The sequence below is a fragment of the Polypterus senegalus genome, chromosome 10 (assembly GCF_016835505.1).
Source record: "Polypterus senegalus isolate Bchr_013 chromosome 10, ASM1683550v1, whole genome shotgun sequence".
In the NCBI taxonomy this organism is placed as follows: Eukaryota; Metazoa; Chordata; class Cladistia; order Polypteriformes; family Polypteridae; genus Polypterus; species Polypterus senegalus.
The window spans coordinates 142,610-163,371 of record NC_053163.1 but is presented as its reverse complement, the minus strand read 5'-3'; the positions used below and the strand labels follow the sequence as shown (position 1 = coordinate 163,371).

Below are 20,762 nucleotides of genomic sequence, written 5' to 3'. Positions count from 1 at the left end.
TAACGTAACCCTTCTCATTACATCACTTGTGACAAGTGATTCAGCTACGTTTCAGTCTAAAAGTAATGTGAATGATGTGTTTGTTGTAACCCTGCCCAGGATTGGTTCCTGCCTTGTGCCCTGTGTTGGCTGGGATTGGCTCCAGCAGACCCCATGACCCAGTGTTCAGATTCAGCGGGTTGGAAAATGGTTGGTTGGTTGGTTGTGTTTGTTGAGCCATCAAGAACTTTAGAAATGTCAGAAAATTTCAAAAACGGCTGTAGAGTGGAGCCCTTGGCATTCTGCATGCTGTCGGTTTAATGTTTCCGACTAGTATGTGAGGCAAGATCAGTAAACTGCATTGATTTGATTATTTCTTTAACTTCTTTAATTCTGCTTAAACTCGGTCCAACTGTCCTTTTAAATATTGCCACAACCTCACGCCTCACCCGTTGTTTCCACAGTAGACCTTCATGTCAGGGATTATCAAGACAGGTCCAGTCTGAAGAATTCTCGTACCCACCATCGGTAACCCCACTTAAAGACGCTACACAAGGATGAGCCTGAGTCGCTGCCATTGAGTCTCAGATTTTTCATTTTAATTAAATAAATAGTTTGAACTCCCACCTTGGACCCACCCACTTTGACCATCTCTTAAATATTATTTGTAAATCCAGTAAAAACAGCTGAGGATGGGGATGGAAAGGGAGGGGGGCAAATAGACGCACACACATACACACACACACAGGAGAGACGGAAGGAGCGCAGCACCGCCATTGGCTGCATTTTCAGGCCCCTGCACTTTACTGGTCCCAGTGAGTTCCTGTCCACACCAGCAAGTTCAGCAGGTAGTCTGAAAAACACCCAGCTTGTGATGACCCCCACCCTGTGAACAGAGTGCATGGCAGCGGAAGCGAGGGAGAGAGAATCAGACTGATCGTTAGTAATAAAATCTCTCTTTAATACAATTAAGAAAACTCCTAGAATAAAATGTCCTTCTTCTTCTTCTCCTCATCTTCTTCTGTGCTGCTGTTGTCTTCTTCATTTCCATTTCTTTGTCATGAATTTGTCATCTTTCTCTGTGAAAGAAGAACAAAAATCAGTAAATGACAGAAAGTGAGCCGCTTAACCATCACTCCTTTATGCTACCAGGTCTTGATGCGTGAATCGGAACCGGTGAAGAAATCCAATGCGGTGTCTGTGCCGTTAACATTAAATATATGGATATAGATATAGATATGATCTAGACGTGACCTGAACATTCACACACCGATCCATGCGATGTGACATTGTGACGTGGGTAAGGCTAAACTTGGATCCCTACTTGTGTTTTTAGCTAACGCTTCATTCCATATGTTTTAGAAGCTGAGCTCCTTTTCTAAATATGAATCATCACAGAAAAGAGCTCTGGCCTTCTTGGTCTTAGTGACTCCCAATGACTGGAGTATTTTTAAATATCTGTGTAACTGTATGTACCTGTGACGCTCTCGCCCTTTAGCATGTCACGTGATGCTCAAAAAAGTGATGTCATCAAGCCACGCCCAAAACTGTTTAAACTTGGATAGAATACAGCCAGTCAGAATCGAGTCATAATTCAGTGCCACATACAAGACCAAGCAGCCATTGTCCAATCTCAAAGTTCAGATATCCTGTGGGTTTAGGTGTTTATACCAAAATCTGATCTGAGCCAAACATGGAAAAATCTGAATTAGGTCACTTCAGACTGGTATTTAGTGAAAAATGTGTTGAAATGAATGTTAAAATGTTGTCTTTCATGTGATTTTACAATTGCAAAATTCCCTAAAAAAAGCTTATTTAGGTTGGAAAGAAAGGAATTTTGTTCCCTAAGAGTTTTGGCAACTTTTTACACCCGTTGTGGACTTTCCCAGAAAAAAGGATCCAGATGAAAATCAGAAGTGGCTGTGTGTGTCTGTAAGCACCCAGGGGTTGGTGAGAGAAGGAGGAATGGACTTGGCACCCTGACAGCCACCTTCCAACTTTCTGTCCCAATCCATTCGGCACCAGCGCTCTCATCTGCCTGCGTCCAAGCGAAACTCCCAGTTTGGCTGCTGGCTCATTACTAGTGTTAGTGTAAAGATGGCTCCTGTGGGGGTCTAAGCCTGACATTTACCTCTACTCCTCAGTGACTATGGTGGCAGTCTTTCTCTAGTGAGCCTCAGTCCTTCAAGGCCCACGGGCAGCCAGGAAAGAAGCTGCAGACAAACGGAGAAGAAAGTGGTGCAGACCGCCCAAGAACATACTGCAGCCTTCGGACCTGAAAGAGCCCACCTGTTGTCATCCCGGCTCAGCTCTCCCTTTACCTCTTATTAAGCTATTTGTTCCTTAGTGTGACTCTTTTTTTATTGTCTCTGGCCACTGTGCCAAGGCACGGAGTGGAGCAGGAAGGTCAGGATGCATGCAAGAGAAGAGGAAGGATGAGGATTACCTTAAAGACAGGAGCAGGGAAGGAAGAGGGAGCGGGTTTATGCTGTAATGGAAGGAAAGGAGAGGTTAGTGGGAGAGTCGGTCAGAGGAAGGAGGTCAGTAGTTGAGGACCAGCCATTCTTGACATCTAGGTGTGCTGCCCATCATTCCTGCAGCAGAAGTCTCTCCTATAATGAGTCCGGAACGGGAGGCAGAGGGGCTGCATTACCTTCCAGATAGGTGCGGGCCACAAACTTGAGCAGTTCATCCAGAAGGATGACTGGGAAGGAGATTTTAAGGACCACCAGCCATTGGGTGACGGTCAGATGTGTCAGTTTGAAGATCATCTGTGAACAGAAAGTAAGAGAAGGTCATTATCAGTCTCAAAGGTCCAACAAGGCTCAAGTCACCACATCCAAGACTAAAGTACTAAATACATCTAAACACCTGGCATTGGCACATCAAAGGGACTGGCCTGAGGATGGTGGGAGTTGGGGAGTTATGTGAAAAAGGGTGATGGAGATGGAATGGGGAACAGATGGTGAGAAGTAGTGAAAAGGAGTCTGGAAGGCATTAAACAATACAGGTGATGAATGGACATGGACCAGGTGACCAAAGAGAGGAAATGTAACTGTGGGTGGTAGGATGTCACTTAACTGGGCCTGGCTGGACTTAAAGTGTAATGCCGTTGGAGTTGGAGGAATACTGGATGAGAGAAGCTCAAGATGAAGTCTGTAAGGAGTTAAACAAATTACTATAGGGAGGGAATGATGAGTGGACTTGGACCAGCTGACCAAATGGCGGTAATGTGGCTGGCAGGTCCTAGGATGATACGTAGAGTAGAGCTGGGACTCTGAAAGGTGTGAGTATTTGGATGAGCTGACTGGAACTGAGGTGTTTAAAGGGTTTGAATTGGAGGAATAGTAGAGAGGATAGGAGTCTGTAGATACGGGGAGAGTACCTCGGCCAGGTGACCAAAGAGAGAGGGAATGTGTCAGGTAGAGTGGGACTGGGACCTCTGAAAGTGTGACTGGGCCAGGAGCAGAAGGAATCCAGACTTGGATGCTGGGAAATATTTAGTGTCAGACAGGAATAACTAGGAGACACTCCTTACAGGTAGAGGGTCCACGTAGATGATCAGGAAATGCAGAGACATGGACAGGCAGATGGCACCCAGCAGCCAGCAGTTGGACCAGGGTGGCATTCTGACCAGGGACTGGTTCTCAGACAAGCTGTATATGAGAAATGGAAAGAGAAAGAGAGATGAGTGATGGAGACCAGCAGTGGACTCCATGAAGCGTTTGGATCTGGACGAGTCCTCCGTTGGGTTCTAGAGGGATATCAGGGACTCCTTCAAAGTTCAGGCCTCTGAGCTCCTGTTTGGATGATGAATTCAGACGTACAAGTGTTACAGTACAGAGTTTAGAGTATACAGAAGAATTAGTGATTATTGTGTAAACTTTAGCAAAGTGAATCCACCAAATCACCTCAATTATTAAAAGTAAGGATGAAGAGGTGAAAATAAAAAAGGAACATCCTGGTTATATGGAGAGACAGATGGCTGTGAGATGATAAAATAAATGTTAAAGTCAACTTTAAATCATGCAGGACCATAAAATATCAAAAAAGTGAAAATAAAGCAGTACCAAACCTGACTGGTCTCCTCAGAGAACATTACAAAATTACCAAAGAAAAGAGACATCACTAATAAAACTAAAGAGTAGCACAAACCATAAGACTCGTAAATGCATGAAAACAACAGCTGAAAAGAAGTTAGAAACGTCAGAAGACATTTGGAGTCTAAAAAGGAAGAGTCGTCTCGAGAGGCTGACTGTCTAGGAGAAGGTGAAGCACATTAACGATTAGCGACACGATGGTGGAAATAAAATAGGGTAGATACCCTGGGTGAGTACTTGTTGGCCCAGAGAGCCATAGGCAATGCTGTTTATTTTTGATTTGATTGTACTGCTTATGCAGGGTGAGAGTAACTTTGAGAGGTAAAACAATCAGAAGATGGTACAGACGTTCAGAATTCAACCAACGCTGGTAACCGTAAAGGCTATAATTAAGTGAACAAATCTCATGGTCAGGAAACACCCCTGAGAAATAGAATGCCAAGAAGGTACACGTAACCAGGGCCAAATCATAAAACATCATTTATAGTCCTCCATCCATTCATTCTCTGTCACTTACCAAGGTCTGGGTCACGGGGGCAGCAGTCGGAGCATCGATGTCCCCATCACCTCTCTCAGTTACTCCAAAGGGATACTGAGGTGTTCCCAGCCTAAGAGATACAATCTCTCCAGTTTGTCCTGGGTCTTCCCAGAGATCTACTCCAGCTTGAACATGCCATAGACCCATGTGCAGAGAAGCGTCCATGAAACATCCTGATCAGACGTCTGACCTCCTCAACTGGCTCCTTTCAATGTGGAGGAGCAGTGGTTCTACTTTGAGTTTCTCCCAAATGTCTGCACTCCTCACCCTGTCTCTCAGGCTGAACCCAAACACATGTTGCTTGTATCCACAACCTGGACCTTTTCCTCACCACCCAAAGCTCATGACCATAGTGAGGTTAGGAACGTCCATCAAGCAGTAAATCAAGAGCTCTCTGTTCACCACAACTGACCGGTACAACGTCTACATGACCGCGGATGCTGCTCAATTGCATCCGCTTCTTTCTTCCTTCATTCGTTAACAAGAACTCATGAACTTAAACTCCTCCGCTTGGAGCAGCAGCTCATTCCCAACCTTGAGAGGGCATTCCAACCTTTTCTGGCTGGGGTCAAAATACAGAAAACAGAGTCATAACCCGAAAACGACGGGACTGACTCTAGCGTTTAGTCGTTTTGAGAATCCAAACTTGGACAACCAAGAAGTGTGTGGCCCTGACTTTTATAATGTTGCATAATAACATCACATATTGCACACACGTGGTCATCCTGCCTAGCAACAGCATAGCAACCATCAGCTAAACAATCCCAAAAGGGCGGTGCCCATAAGGAAAACAAGACCGAAGTTCATTTTTAACAACTTTAAAAACACAGGAACAAAAAAAAGAATAGCACTACTGGATTGCTTGGCCTCCATAAGAACAGAAAATACAGTCCAATATTTTTAGAGGCTAAGGAATGGTGGGAAAACATTAAAACCATAAGTCATATCATGGTATTGATACCACGAGTACTCCTTAGATTCACCCTGTTTTATATATTTTGTGAAATTCCTTTCCTAACCCTAACTGTATCTGGACTGTGTTGGTGTGTTTCTGGGTACAAGGTCTTCTCCAGAGCACCCCATGTAGCTTAGTAGGCTTTGCTAACCACCTCAAGATGAACAAGATGAGCTACTCTTACAGCAGCAAACAACACCAATTGTCCATCATGACTCACGGCCACTTTAATTTGAAGGTCTTGTCCACTGTCTCCTCTACACTGACCGCATCAAAACTGGGCCATGAAGTCCTTGTTGTTAAACTGAGAAGTCCTATTCCATGTAGAGATACAGACATCCCTGTTGTGTGAGGAGACGGACGCTTGTGGACGGTCACTTCATAGCCTGCTCTGTTCAGTCCTCCCCTGGATGGCACTGTGATGTTTGTCACTCACTTTAATCAGGATGAGCCCCGCACAACATGCACGTTACTTTGAACTGACCTGTTGAGGGCATTGCACATCTCAATGGTGACCAGCACAGACAATGCCATGGTCATGGGGGCGGGTGACTCAAAGATTTCGCACTCCAAGCCCTCAAAGTCTGCGTTCTCCTCTGTGCACTGCATGAAATGGGACTGTAGAGAGAGAGAGAGAGACACAAGTGTCAGGTAGAAGACCCCATGGAGTTACAACAAACACGCTGGACTTGAATACACCATTAAAAAAAAACCACTTGGGGGTCACCAGGATTGTCTTACCAGCTGGTAGTAGGTGACTTGAGGACCATCTTCCGCATACATGAACCACCAGGCTGCTGCTCCAACGGTAGCTGCACCGACGTACCCTGTGAGGCAGGACAGAAGACAGTAAGACATGGGCACCAGAGACCAAGTGAGGAGGCCTGGAAATGCTGTGGTTCTCACCTCCAATGGCCATGTATCTGAAGAAGAGCCAGCCGCTAATGAGGGGCTCCTTGGGGCTGCGGGGTGGCTTGCCCATAATGTCCAGGTCAGGGGGATTGAAGCCCAGGGCGGTGGCGGGCAGTCCATCTGTGACCAAGTTGACCCACAGCAGCTGCACAGGGATCAAAGCCTCGGGCAGGCCAAGGGCAGCAGTGAGGAAGATACTGAGGAAGAGAAGAGCGACTAGTGAAGAGTGAGTTCAGCTACTCGGAGTCTGAAGAGGCCGGTACGGACACGAAAAAATCGCCTTACCAGACCACCTCACCCACGTTGGAGGAGATGAGGTAACGGATGAACTGCTTCATGTTGTTGTAGATGGCACGGCCCTCCTCTACGGCAGCCACAATGGAGGAGAAGTTGTCATCAGCCAGGACCATCTCAGAGGCTGACTTGGCGACAGCTGTGCCAGAGCCCATGGCAATGCCAATCTCGGCCTTCTTCAGGGCAGGGGCATCATTGACACCATCACCAGTCTGTTGGAGCAGAAGGTCAAAATGGTGTCAGGTCCATAAGATCAACCAGAAAATACCACAAAAAAAGGAAATTTAAGGGCTTAAGGAACGTCTTTATAACCCAGGGATCTTTTAAAGGACCTCAAATGTGATTGATAAAGAAGCACCCCATATTGACACTGTCCCCAGAATGTGACGAGAGACCCCTGCACCCCTGTGTGCGAAGATCTTACCATGGCAGTGATCTCATCGAAGGACTGCAGGAACTCCACAATCTTTGACTTGTGGGATGGCTCCACTCTGGCGTAGCAGCAGGCCACACGGCAGGCCTCTCTCTGCTCAGCGGGTGGCAGATCATCAAACTCACGGCCAGTGAAGGCTCGGCCAGTCACTTCCTCATCCTCACCAAAGATTCCAATACGGCGGCAGATGGCCACGGCGGTTCCTTTGTTATCACCTGTGAAGACACAAAGACTTTGTGAGCTGTGGCTGAGGTTGTCCTTTTGGCATCCTTGTGGTCTTTGGAGACAGCTGACCTGTAATCATGATGACGCGAATTCCAGCCTTGCGGCAGAGGTCAATTGAGCCAGTGACTTCCTTGCGGGGTGGATCCAGCATGCCAACGCAGCCAACGAAGGTCAGGTCACACTGAGGAGAGAGCGGGGAGACTCAGTGTACAGGCTGCAGAGGGGACAGGGATGTCACGAGCAGACACCGGACGACTTCCTCACCTCATACTCTGCAAACTTGGAGGAGTCCTCCAGGTTCATCTCTTCTTTCTTCAGTGGAGTATCACGTGTGGCCAGGGCCAGGCACCTCAAGGTGTCACGGCCTGTACCCCATTCCTTGATGACTGACATGATCTTTTCCTTGACTGGAGGAGTGAGGGGAACACGGGTGGTGCCAACACGAACATAGGCGCAACGGTCAATCACTCCTTCTGGGGCACCCTAAGAGTCAAAAGAGAACTGTAACTGCCCTGAAGATGAACAGAAGCATTATCTCAATGCTATATAGCGCCTATCTTTGGGAGTCCTGAGGAAGGTGAGGGGGCAAGCAGACACTTGAGACACCTGGCACAGCACCAGCAAGCCTAAGTCAAATGGCCCACATGACAGCTCAGCCAAGCTCAGTGGGAGTATCAGTTTCTGGTCTCACTTGGCACCTTAAAGCCACACAAAGGCTCCTGGGCCAATGCTAAAGGAAAATGGGAGTCACAGATCTGAAGAGCTTCTGGATGAACTCATAAGGCACCCAGAGGGAGGATCACAGGGAGAGAAGTACAGGAATGAAGTGAACCTTCCTGAAGGCCGAGAGGAGACTCGTAGAGAGCACGATCAAAGTGAGCGCAATGGGACTTCATGTGACAACTTCTGAATCTTTATGTAAGGGCCGTGTGTCAAACTCCAGAGCTGATAAAGGAGCAGCAAATCTGAGTGCAGCAACCTGAGGAGCCAGAGGGACATGAGGTGGCACCAGATGTGAGTGCAGTGTGCTACTCCTTAGGACTTATAGGGGAGAGAGGAGAGGTTAGGAGCGGGCGCTGATACAGTGCATTGCCGCACCCACCAACACAACAAACAGATTAGGACCCGAGTGCAGCCATGCAGGAGGTGACACCTCGGCACCACACTAGTTCAGATGGAGTGGAACAGTGTGGGTTTTTTTATGGTGGCTGGAGTGCCAATTCTGCCACCAACCCCTAAGTTTTTCCCTGCAGGTCAGAGGGCCCACATGCAGGGACGGATGCAGATTAACGTCATGCCCAGGATGGAGCAATTGCAGGTTAAGGGCCTTACTCCAGGGCCCAACAGGGCAGAGACCCTTTGCTGCAGTTAATATTAAAGCAATGAATGGAACTCTTTCAAGAGCCAGAGAGACGTGATGTATCTTGGCGGGATAATAAAGAATGCACAAGATGGAGGACTCAGTGTGCCACGCTCTGGAGTTTATAGGGGAAGATCACAGGGAGTGCATCAAATGTAAGAGTAGTGCCCTCAGTTCCCTGAACACCCGTGGAGATACGACAGATCCTCCGAGAGAGCACAGAATCAATGGAGGGCACAGCACGTGTGAGAGCAGGGTGCCACGCTCTGGAGTTTATTGGGGAGGATCAGAGGGAGAGACGCACAGGAATGGTGTGAGCCTTGATGGAGGAGCACATGGAGCTCACCTAATAAACGTGCAGTGAGCTCATCTCACTAAAGAGCCAGCGAGACTTGCAGCACTCTGAGAGGAGCACTTGGGGTCAATGAAGGACACACCACAGGTGAGCCCAGTGTGACATAAGGGAGGGTCACAGGGAGCAGCTACTGAATACGCACCATATGATGGTATCACCTATATGTGTCTGAACTGATATGAATTTTAGGACACCTGAGACTGGCACAGACCTTGGGCACTTACTTTCACAAACATCTTGTTGCCCACAGCAGCACGGGACGCCTTTGCAGGGGAGCAGAAGACAGACATTGACTTCCTGTCCCTAGAGAATTCCAGAGTGAACTCCTTCTTCATGAGCTGCTTGATGACCTGTAATGGAGGAGCAGCGAGCGGTCAGTGTGGCCGACCAGTAGTGTCCTTCTCAGTCAGAGGACTGTGTCAGACAGTCAGACTCACCGAGGTACAAGCATTGGCACGCTCCACTTTGGACAGGCCGCGGACTTCAGTGTTGAAGACGTTCATCTTCTCCACCAGGCAGCACAGGGCAGTTTCAGTGGCCTCACCGACCTTCTCATAGACGCCTTTAGCCTGGTAAAACAGAGAAAGGGGACAGCAGTTTAGGGGTCAGTGAGTGAGACAAGCAGGCAGGGGGCTGAGCAGGCCAGAGTGGTGGCCAGAAACGAGCCTCACCTCATTGTAATCCAGGGAAGAGTCATTGCAGAGTGCGCAGATGGTGGCCAGCTCCACCAGTCCATCATACTGGCCGCACTTGACTGGCTTGTCATTCTTTGTTCTGAAGAGAAAAGCCAAGGATTTAAAGAGTCGGGCCATTGGCCAGACAGCTGAGTGGCTAGTTAAGGTGACCTGATGGATACTTACACTTCACCCTCGGGGGCGTACTTGGAGCCAGAGATGTTGAAGTCATTGAGGACGCAGGTGTCACCTTCCACTTTGTCAACGATGAACATCTGTAGGTGACATCGAGAGGGGTGAGCGGGCAGGGGGCAACACCCCGAGGAGTTCAGCTGTTAACCACCAGACCATGACCTACCTTGCACACGGACATCTGGTTGGTGGTCAGTGTGCCAGTCTTATCTGAGCAGATGACTGAAGTGCAGCCCAGGGTCTCCACGGAGGGCAGGCTCCTGACAATGGCATTCTTCTTGGCCATTCTGCGTGTGCCCAAAGCCAAGCAGGTGGTGATGACAGCTGGCAGACCTGCCAAGGGAAGAGAGATGTGGTCAGCAGGGAGCCTTGAGTGGACAGATACAGTAGGTCAGCGGGCACTCCCATAAGGGCTGAACATTCGTACCTTCAGGAATGGCGGCCACAGCCAAGGCCACAGCGATCTTGAAGTAGTAGACGGCGCCTCGGATCCAGGAGCCACCATGGACGGGGTCATTGAAGTGACCGATGTTGATGAGCCACACAGCCACACAGATCAGAGAGATGACCTTGGATAGCTGCTCGCCAAACTCATCCAGTTTCTGCTGGAGAGGTGTCTTCTCCTGCTCTGTGGCAGCCATCTGGTCGCGGATCTTACCAATCTCAGTGCTGACACCGGTGGAGACCACCACACCCACTGCCTTGCCAGCTGCAATGTTGGTGCCCTGGGAAAAAAGAAAAAGAGGACAATGTGGACGATGGCATGAAAAAGACAGAGGACGAGGACACAAAGGCATGAAAGAGCAGGAAAGTGAGCGTGATGGACACACATTGGAGAGTTCAGGAGTTAAGGCCCTGAGAAGAGAGAGAGGAGTGGACACACAAAACAGTAGCAGAGAAGGACAGCGACATGCAGAAGGTGGACAGATGAGACGTCACATGCTTGACAGACCAATCCAAGTAGGACTAAAGCAGGAGAGCAAAATGGAGGGAATAAACAGAAGTTAGACAGACAGAGAGGTGGGCATAAACACAGAGAGGACAGACGAATGGACACGTGTTTGAGATCACAGGACAGGAGGACCATCCAAAAAGGCCCGAGACAGAGCGAAAGACACAGAAAGATGGAGCTGAAAACGAGCAGCAAGGGGTGGACACATGGACACAAAAGGGTCAGAGTCCTGAGTGGACATTCAGGCAGGGAGGACAGAAGAGTTGAGATTACGGCACTGAGGACCCATCCAAGCAGGCCTGAGACAGAGGCAGACGAGATGGGACACACCAGAGAGCAACGGAGATGGACAACCAGCAGCAAGACAGCATACCGCTAAGACACAGCTGGCCGCACGCGCACATGACAGACACAAGGGGGCTCACTCACTGAGAACAGCATGTTCTTCTTGTCCTGGTTGACAGCCCTGGGGTCGGGAACGACGTCAGTGTGCTTGATAACAGAGACGGACTCTCCTGTGGGAGTGAAGTGGTGCCATTCAGTTGGGGGTTCAGTCACCTTTGGGGGGGTTGAGGTTTGGTTTTGATGTTCACGGTCACTCACCTGTCAGGATGGACTGGTCAACACGCAGGGTGGTGGAGCGGATGGATGTCAGACGGATGTCTGCAGGGACCTTGTCACCAACTATGTGGACAGAGAGTAAATTTGGTCAATCAGTTGGACCGTGAATTGACAGACCACCACTCGGCCCACCCACCACCACCCAGTGCATCTCCTGGCCCACACTTAAACTCTTGGCCTGGCAGTCACCACTGGACTAACGGCCTCCTGCCAAGTCTCAGCAGCGTGACTTGTTTTTCTCTGTGGGGATGAGCAGGGGGCTGCAGATGGTGTTTTCATTAGCCCCCCACCTCTACTCCCCCTCACCTCTCTGATTCGATTCTGGCACCAGGGAGCTGCAAGACGTGGAAACAGCAGCTCAGCACATTCCTGGCCAGAGCGCCAGCAGCTCCTTACAAGGACATTCCAGACAGCACCTGTCCTCAGGCCCGCCGGCCAAAAGCAGACCCTGGTGGTATTGGGTGGGGGGGGCGGGTGTCTTGAGTCTTACAGCATGGCAGAGTAAAAAGCAGAGTCACACTCAGTGAGGCCCGTCTGACTCCGGACACCTGGAGGACCCCACATACAGACCTCCCAAGACATCACAGTCACTCACCGGCCACCTCCACGATGTCTCCAGGCACGATCTCCCTGGCCTTGATCCTCTGGACGCTCTTCCTGTCAGTCCTGTACACTTTGCCCATCTCAGGCTCGTACTCCTTCAGGGCCTCAATGGCGCTCTCAGCATTCCTTTCCTGTGGACACATGAGATGGGCGGCCATAAGAGAGGGACCTGCTGTGAAGGGACATCAGAGTGGGCAGACCGTTGGGGAAAAGGCCATTTACCTGCCAGACACCGACGACCGCATTGGCGATAAGAATGAGCAGGATGACAAAGGGCTCCACAAAGGCAGTGATGGTCTCCTCTCCTTCTTCAAACCAGGCCAGGACCTGCAGGTGGGGTAAAGTGGGCAAAACTGAGTGACCAAACCAAACTGCCCGCGTTTGGCTCAAGTGGTTTACTGGTCCCTTCTAGAATAAGCAGACTAAGTGGACCCACTTCTAGACGGCTGGGCATCTCTGGTTACCTGGTCTACCTGCAATGGGCCAGTCCTACAACTTGGGCGTTCTTATTCTGACTGATCTGTGGCAAATGAATTCATGAATGTCAAGTTTATCAGAAAGGAAATTAAATAAATTAATAAATAAACAAATAATATTACACAGAAGAGGGTATGAAGGTAGAGTGGCCACCCAGTGAGAAAAGCCCAAAGTCATAGTGGAAGGCGAATTAAATATTGGGTTGTATAGCGCCTTGCTGTGAGGACAAGTCAAAGGAGGTTGACACTTTAATGAGACCCTTGTGAAGTCCCATCTGCAGCCAATGATGGACATAATGGCACCTGAGAGAGAGAAGAGCAAAACTGAACTGAGCCCAGCATTTGAGCACCGGGCATGGACTGAAGGTCTCAGAGTAAGAGAAGATGAGCATGGCAGGCTTAAATCATGGAGGACGTAGGCAGGGTGGGTGTTTCTCAATAACAGGGGGATGCAGATGGACCCCCGTGAAGAGTAAAGAATGTCTACCCTTCACCCAGGGGGCCAAGGAACAAGTGACTGTTGAGCGTGGAAGAGAGTGGCACTCTGGGCAGCTACAAATCGAGACTGGCATTAGGTGAGCTGATCAACGACTAAAAGGCATGAAAATTGTTACTCTGAATTTGGTTTATGGAGACGGGCTTTGATGTGAAAGGCACTATATAACAGTGAGCCGCTGGTCAGTCTCCTGTGATATCAGACTATGCACAACCCCTGAGGCTGGGGACTTTACTACTGACCCTCTATTAACCCCCGAAGCCCTCGCTGGCCATCTTCCTGACCCCTTCACTCTGCAGCACCCCACCGTTGTCCTAATGCCCTGTCCTTTTTGTCTTGGTGTGGCTCTTGCGTGGCTGTATTGTGACGACTGGTCACCTTGTGCCGTTGTCTTTGATTTGCACTTCTGCAGGTTCTGCCACAGCCTCGAGGTTTGTCTCTGAGTTCTCTGTGACATTTCGTTCCTGACGCGTTTCTTTTAATCAGGCAATTCTATGACCCCGAGATCTCGTTCACTTTTAAAAGCCACCAGAATTAAGACTTGCTGTGAAAGGAGCTATATAAACTAAAGTAAAGATTCGGGTGAAGACGTCCAAAAGAGAGCTATTTAGGGGGATCTGCGGATTAGTGACCGGACCTGACAGGACGAGCTTGATGTGTTTATATGCTATGGAAACCACTGGGCTTGGCACACTGAGGTCCGACTGCCCAGGCAGCAGAGCCGGTCATTCTGTGTGCTGACCCTGACCCTAACCCTAAGCCTATGTGGCACAATCCTCCAATAACCCTATCCTAACCCTAAGCCTAACCCTTTAAAATGCCACTAAGACTTCTCCTGTGCCCTGTTCATTTGACAGCAATGGCCCAGGAATTGTGCTCTCCCTGTACTCCTCCTGCCAGGTTCACTCACTTCAAGGATGTTTAATGTGCCTGACACAACCTTCAGGGTGGCCAAGGCACACCGAATATTCTGGAAACTGCATACCAGCAGTTCAATGGCACTTCAAAGACCTGTGATAACGCAGCAACGCTCTACCCTAAGCCTCACCTAACCTCAGGGGTCCCCTACTTTAACTCTAAATTCAAGTCCAGATTCCTACCTTCACCTTAATTTTGATGGCTCCCCCCAGTCCAGGTGCCTACGTTAACCTTAATTTTAGTGGGGTCCCATTCTCTTAAGGCTATCATCAGTGTCCCCCATTCCTCCCAGTCTAGGTCCTTACCATAAAGCTAACTTCAGTGACCCCAACAACTCCAATCTGGGCACCTACTTTAGCCATAACTTTTGTGCCCACCCATTCCTGTTCCCCTTCTCTTAACCCTAACCTCAGTGTCCCCCGGTCCAGACCCCTACTTTAAGTATAGCTTCAGTGCCCCATGACTAGATGCCCACTTTAATCCTAACAGTAGTGCCCTCTGCCCTAAATCTAACCCTAACCCCCCACTCACTTCCCAGTGATTCACAGTTCAAACCTTCCCCCAAGATTTCTAATTCAAATTTAATGCCCGCCTGCCCACCTCTATAGAACTGTCAGCAGCGGGCAGCTCTGGTGTCTCCCTTTCTCTGCACTTTCATTTTTCATCTGATGCCCACGAGTCCACTTTGTCCAAAGCACTGACAATCAATCCAAGTGCCTGAGACCCGGACAGCAGATGGGGGGAGCGGGCGCGGGGGCAGTCTCATTTAAACAGCCCAGATTTAGCACAAGGCCAGGTGGCTCAGGACATGTGAGGTGGCTCAGCAATCAGAGGCTCGTCTTGCCTACTGCTGCTCTGCCCGTGCCCATCGGGCAGCTATTTCAACTCAAGCTCCTTGACCTTGCCTCCTAATCTCCTCAACGCCACCAACTCCCCCCACCACCCCCCCAGATTAGGTTACGCCGCCTCTCAGGTTCAGTTTGCCATCCAGAAATAAACGATTGTGCAAGCCCCATGTCCATGTTTGGGCAAACGCCCAGTCAGTGTGGACAGTGAGTGGCACACCTGACCCTACAGCAAGTGTGGGGGGCCTGCAAACCCTGGGAAAGTGTCTCAGAATTTGAGAGCCTTGACCAGCCGTCCCACCAGAGTGACCACATTGGCAGACTGGATTGTGGTGCCCAGAATCCCTAAAGTAAGGCACACCTTGCTGAGGACTGCCCAGCGTATGGAAGTAAAAAGACCAGCAGGTGCAGAATTGGCCCAAGGCCCCGCGCCAGACCAGTGCCCAGCAGAAACCCCCAGTCACTCAGAAACACTTACAAAGGAGATGCAGGCGGCCAGTAGCAGGATTCGCACCAGCAGATCCTCAAACTGCTCTGCCACCAGCTCCCACAGCGTTTTTCCTGAAAGAGAAAGAAGGACATAGTGATGGACCAGACTGACCACCTCTCAGGTAGTTCAGCCTGTTCAACTGAGGGCCTTACTTACCCTCCTCGGCTGGGAGTTCTGCCAGTGACCAGGTCCACCCCAGGAAGAAGAGACAAGAGCAGCCGCACGGGAACAGAGAAGAGAAGAATTGATTAGTGACCAAGTTTGACATCCATTCAGCACAAGGCACCCTAACTTGTGGAAATCTTTACTACTGGTCATTCGAGGTGCCCGGCCACTGGCCATAATGGCAACCAACAGCCAGCCCTTCATGAGGAGCACCAAGTAAGCCAACATACAAGTGGCCCGATGGGCACAAACGGCACAGTTCAGAGGTCAATCACTTGGCCATCAGCCAGAGAAAGCCAAAGCCTGCTGGCACTTCGACAAATGGTCAGCCTCCTGCTGCATGGACTAACCGGTCAGACATATTGATCTTCTTCCTGCGTCCTCCTACATATCAGCCTGGACACCAGCGACCCACTAAACAATCACATTCTTGGAGCAAATCATATGGATGACCCTGGACTACAGGCTGGTCACTCGAATCCTAACTGCTGGGCATTCTGCACACTTGGGCTGCTGCCAGGCACCACAGACAAACCCAGCTTGTGGACAAATCTAAGCAGTCCAGGAATGACCGCCGCACTCACCGTTGGGGCCATACTTAGCGAAGTTCTTCTTGACCTGCTCCGGTGACAGTCCGGTGGTCTCATTCACACCGAAGTAGGCGAGGCACTCCTCGGTGGTCTTGGTATGTCCGTTCTCCATGGCAGCGGAGGCTCGGAGAACTCAGAAGAGAAGCAGCTCGGTGTTCACCAGCGTCTGTCCGTCCGTCCGTCTGTCTGTCTACTGGTCAGTGTGAAGTCAGCAGCGCATGACAGTGAGAAGCACACAACGCCGCCTCTCTGCCCCTGCAAACTGGAAGCCAGGAGTGCGGCAACCAGTGCAGCCAATCCTATTTATATAGGGGTGGAGAGGCTCGCCACCCCATTGGCCTGTGCCCCCTGTGACCTCATGCATCTCATTAGCACTTAAAAGGCACTTTGGGATTGGAAGTGCCGAGTCAGGGAAAGCGCGTGCGGCTTGAGTGAAGGAGCAATGTGTTGTGAGGGGAGGGGCAGCCGGCTGGGCACAACTTGGGCCTGTCACTCAGTGGGCTTCCACTGGCCAGCAACTGGGACTACAGCGAAAAGGCAGGGGCACTGCTGGGGGGGGCCGTGGTAAGAAGCTCTGGAACGAAGGTGCTGCCACAGAAAGACAGAGAGAAAGAAGGAGTGGGCACTCTGGGCACAGATGACTGGCCCTCCACATGCACAACAGGCTTAAGGAGCCCACAGGGAGTGTGGGGATAGTTAACTGGGGGCACTATGCCAGGGAGAGACAACAGTGAGTGGAGGGGTATGGCATGGCACTACCATTAAACAAGGGAACCGCCATGGCGGTGAGAAGCTGTGGGTACAAGGTGCTGCCAGAGAACAAAGAGAAATAGTAGATACTGGGGGCACAGATGTGTGGGACTTCATCCCAGCTACATCCAAGAATAACAGTGTGGGGACAGCATGCCAGCGAGAAACACTAACAACTGAGGGGCTGTGGCCTGGCCCTGCCAGTAAAGAAGGGCACTACCAGATAAGTCACAAAGTACAAGAGCAGCTTCCCATAACTTGCCAGATAAGTGGGAAGCATGCCCAGCACTGACAGAGAATTATGTAGTAAGGAAATTGAGCAGATATGACAACAGTGCCAGCCACCCACAGCTGGGAAGGACGTCAAGTGCAGTAAACATGGCACCTTCACAAAGAACAGAGCAACATGTAAGTGGCCATGGTGCAATGTCAGGACAGCAGAAGCAGGATGACAATACTGCCAGCCTGATATGTATCAGGAATGCCAGTGTGCCAGTCCCTCCCTTGGAAGTCAAAGGAGGAAACGGCTCGGAAAGACATAGGCAGTGCCATGGAGGAATGTCAGTCTGAGATGGGCAGCGTGCCCTGTGCTGCAGCCCAAGTGAGCTAATAGAGAAAAAGCAGCAATTTAGGACATGCCAAGGTGCCCTGCTTATGTCACCCCGTGTCCCACATCACCTGCATGACAGCTGGCACATGGCATTACGACATGGGGTAGCCCAGAGCCTGCTGGCCACACTGAAATCTGGGAGGTGAGGGCCTGTCAGGGTTCAGCCCTCCCCCACCCACCACTCAGATTGACTGGGACATGTGACAGGCAGCTGTGCCCTCACTGACCTATGACCTCACGCACACTTGGATAAGAAACTGAAGGCTTTCAAAGATGGCACTGAGTGCGAGGCACTATATGACCTTTTTCATTTGCTGCTAAGAAACTGAGAGCCTTGAAAGCTGGCACAGTGTGCATGGCATTAGATTCCAAGGAAGCTAGATGCCAGTTAAACCTTCATGAAGGCTCAGCCCTGACTCCCGCATCCCATCAGCAGGCTGGCACCAGACACTCATTTATATGACCAGGTGGTGGCGCTTGTGCCGCAGAGGCTTCCAAATCCCATGGGCTCCTGGCACTGCTCCTGCGCTCGTTTATCTTCAAACCACTAAAGCTGTCAGCAGCTCGGTAGACGGACTGGGAAGAAACCAGTGTGGGACGCTGCCAGGAAGAGACGTCTGCACGATCAGAGGGTGAAGACGCAGTAGTGGACTGCAGTTGAGAGAGGATGGTGGACCTTAACTGGCCAGCATGGGGCAGCTGCAGATCAGGCTGTCAGACCCTCTGGATGTGCTTACTCTGAGTAGAGGAATAAGAAGATGAAGAGCATTGGACATTTGGCCGGTTGCTGGTCGACTCGCTCATGGGCACGCAGAGTGGCAACTTCAGAGTCGAGTACAACACCCACTGGGCCACATTGAGTCCACTGTGAGGGCTCGCCTAATGGTGGTCACCCACATTCAGTGCAGATCTATGTGACTGCAGCTGCGAGGTGTCCACTCCCCGAGTGCCTGGTCACTTTGTTGTGGACGGATGTTCCTAGCAGAGCACGTGGCATGAAATCGGAGCCCAGCTGGAGATTGAGTTAAATGTCACCGTCTCCTCGGCAGGATTGATGTGACAAGCTGAGGACTCGCACAGCGGCTGACCCTAAAGGTAAAGGGTCGAGGAATAGGACAGCAGCTGACTGTGATGGACAAAGTGTTCTTCTAAAATTAGAGGAGGAGAGAAGGACCCCGAAGACTCAGGCTTAGCAGTGTGTGAAAACTCGGCCTCCGGGGTCAAGCCTGTGGGCACACGAGTATGGCACCGAGGTTGGGCAGACTTGTAGGTGTGGACACAGGCAGGCAGGCTGGTACCCTCACGTGGGATGGACAGAGTGACCCAGATGCACTGTCACGTCATTGTCATGCATGTGACAGGGCACACACACACGAGGTCACTCACTCCCACTGCTGACCAAGCCTGCCTAGGGCCACTCCACCTGACCCACGCCATCAGACGCAGGGCCTGCAGTTGTCCCACTGGGGCACCGCAGGGTCCCTCCGCACTCGTCCTGTCCTACGATGAGGTGGCCTGCCAGCTGACTCCATACCAGGAGGCTAAATTTAGTTCCCTGCCTCTTTGTCAGCTGTCTCCTTCTGCCGCCCTCCCTGATCTGGTGGCCCATTGGGTGCTACGCAGACTCAGTGGCACTATCCGTGAGTGCTTTTGTGCCCGCTGGCAGCTGGACAGCAGGTGCCCAACTGGAAGCCAGTTAATCTCTATCAGAGGTCACTTTCCAGCTGGCAGAGAGTGACAATTCCACATTCCTGAACCCAAAGAAAACACCAATGAGTTGCTGAGGCTGGCAGCAGGAGACACCCGTGGGTGCCACCTAAAAAGATGCCACTCACCATGCAACTTCTGAGCTTACGGTGGTGCTGGGGCTCTTCGCCATGGCACTTTAACCCGCTTGAAGGACACAACAGGACAGTTTCAGCAAAGGAGGCCCTTCAGGCTGTTAAAGGATATCAAGTTTGGATCTGGAGCTGAACAGGGCACCGCTCTAGCACGCTGGCTGGCACCCTAGAACACTCTGCTCACTTCAGCCTACTCAGTGTCACTTGGCACTGTGAGTGACAGCCCATCACGGTCCATGTCACTGTCGACACCCTTCTGAAGCACTCGCACTTTCTCTGTAACAAAACTGCTGCCCACCACTCTGTGCCCTCCAACTGGAACAATCGATACCAGTCGGGTAACATCTACAGTACGTGACTCGATATGCCTCTTGCACAATGGGTGTGAGTGTGAAGCCCTTCCTATTAGTCTTGAGCCGTTGGCACCCTCTAGTACTCTCTGTGAACAGCTGGCACAATGCCTGTAAGTCTAGAGTGCCTGCTGTTCTAGAACAGATCTGATTATTCCACAGCTCTTGAGACCCAAATCCCTGATGCTGCTCTCTTAAGCAGCCTGCACCACCTGCTCTTCCTGAACCCCTGAAGCCACTCGAGTCCACCCGGAAGCCACTGTGCTGCACGTGATGCCAGTCTGTGACACCACTCTGGTACAGTGGCTGTTCAAGAATGTCTGACTCTTATTACGCACTCCACGCCACTCTCACGTTCTGGAGCATTTGGGCCAGTGGCCGGCCATTCTACTGCTCTAGAACCCCGGACATTGCTCTAGCACTTTCTCTATAACTTTGAGATGCCTGACGCCAGTAAGTGCCACTCGACAGACGCCAGTCTAGTCCCCTCTCCATTCACCTTTCATTATCTATCTACATTTACATATTTTTACTCAGCAGACGCTGTCCTCCAATGCGACTTACAAAAGAGGTCAACATAATTGGGTTTAGAACACTTCCTGTTCCTCTTGAACCCAGGCTGTCTGTCCTGCTCCCCCCTTTGTGACCACTTGGTCCCATTCTGGATTCACTCCTGATGACCGCGGAGCATCTGATGCCAGCCCACTGCATCCCTGCAGCCCTCGGACCATTACCAGCACTTCAGCCCACTGTCTGTGATTCTTGAACCCTTGACTGCACGGCACCATTCATTGACTGGCACTTAGTCAAGTGCAGCTGTGCCACTTCCGAATGTGACACATCATTGGTGTCAAGCCAGGCCACTCTCAGGCTGTCACCCCACACTACTTTACTCTTTGTTACTCATATTGATGAAGGAAATGCTGCAGCGCACTGATGTGACTCGAGCCGCGGCCTGCTGTCACGCTCAGGCAGCATCCTCACGGGCTTTGGCTCATATCATCAAATCGATTCCAGTCCGTGCACACGTGTGCCAAC

The 20,762-nt window shown here is 50.7% G+C and overlaps 1 protein-coding gene across 2 annotated transcripts; it reads right to left on the bottom strand.

Moving 5' to 3' along the window:
• Nucleotides 1-556: 556 nt before the first annotated feature.
• atp2a1 (ATPase sarcoplasmic/endoplasmic reticulum Ca2+ transporting 1) lies at nt 557-16,462 on the bottom strand. 2 transcript variants are annotated; one of them, XM_039764745.1, is made up of 24 exons: nt 16,168-16,462; nt 15,575-15,592; nt 15,407-15,489; nt 12,416-12,520; nt 12,186-12,324; nt 11,573-11,653; nt 11,399-11,484; nt 10,445-10,742; nt 10,184-10,350; nt 10,012-10,100; nt 9,823-9,925; nt 9,589-9,720; nt 9,376-9,501; nt 7,701-7,919; nt 7,506-7,617; nt 7,203-7,426; nt 6,770-6,990; nt 6,479-6,681; nt 6,314-6,399; nt 6,057-6,190; nt 3,518-3,635; nt 2,633-2,750; nt 2,426-2,467; nt 557-1,058 (listed from the first exon to the last, which is right to left on the bottom strand). In XM_039764745.1, exons 1-23 carry the CDS (start codon nt 16,283-16,285, stop codon nt 2,463-2,465), a joined length of 2,985 nt encoding a protein of 994 aa, XP_039620679.1. In that variant the 5' UTR covers nt 16,286-16,462; the 3' UTR covers nt 557-1,058; nt 2,426-2,462. The 2 variants fall into 2 exon arrangements, with proteins under 2 accessions (XP_039620679.1, XP_039620678.1); XM_039764744.1 differs by lacking the exon at nt 2,426-2,467.
• Between the last annotated feature and the right edge of the window lie 4,300 nt (nt 16,463-20,762).

Bases quoted from the DNA above. Each gene is read 5' to 3' on its own strand.
- atp2a1 (XM_039764744.1), bottom strand. From the start codon at position 16,285: ATGGAGAACGGACATACCAAGACCACCGAGGAGTGCCTCGCCTACTTC. The intron at 7,427-7,505 runs GTCAGCTGTCTC...GTGTCTTCACAG, and splicing joins TCGCGTCATCATGATTACAG to GTGATAACAAAGGAACCGCC. The intron at 3,636-6,056 runs GTCAGTTCAAAG...TCTCATATACAG, and splicing joins ATGTGCAATGCCCTCAACAG to CTTGTCTGAGAACCAGTCCC.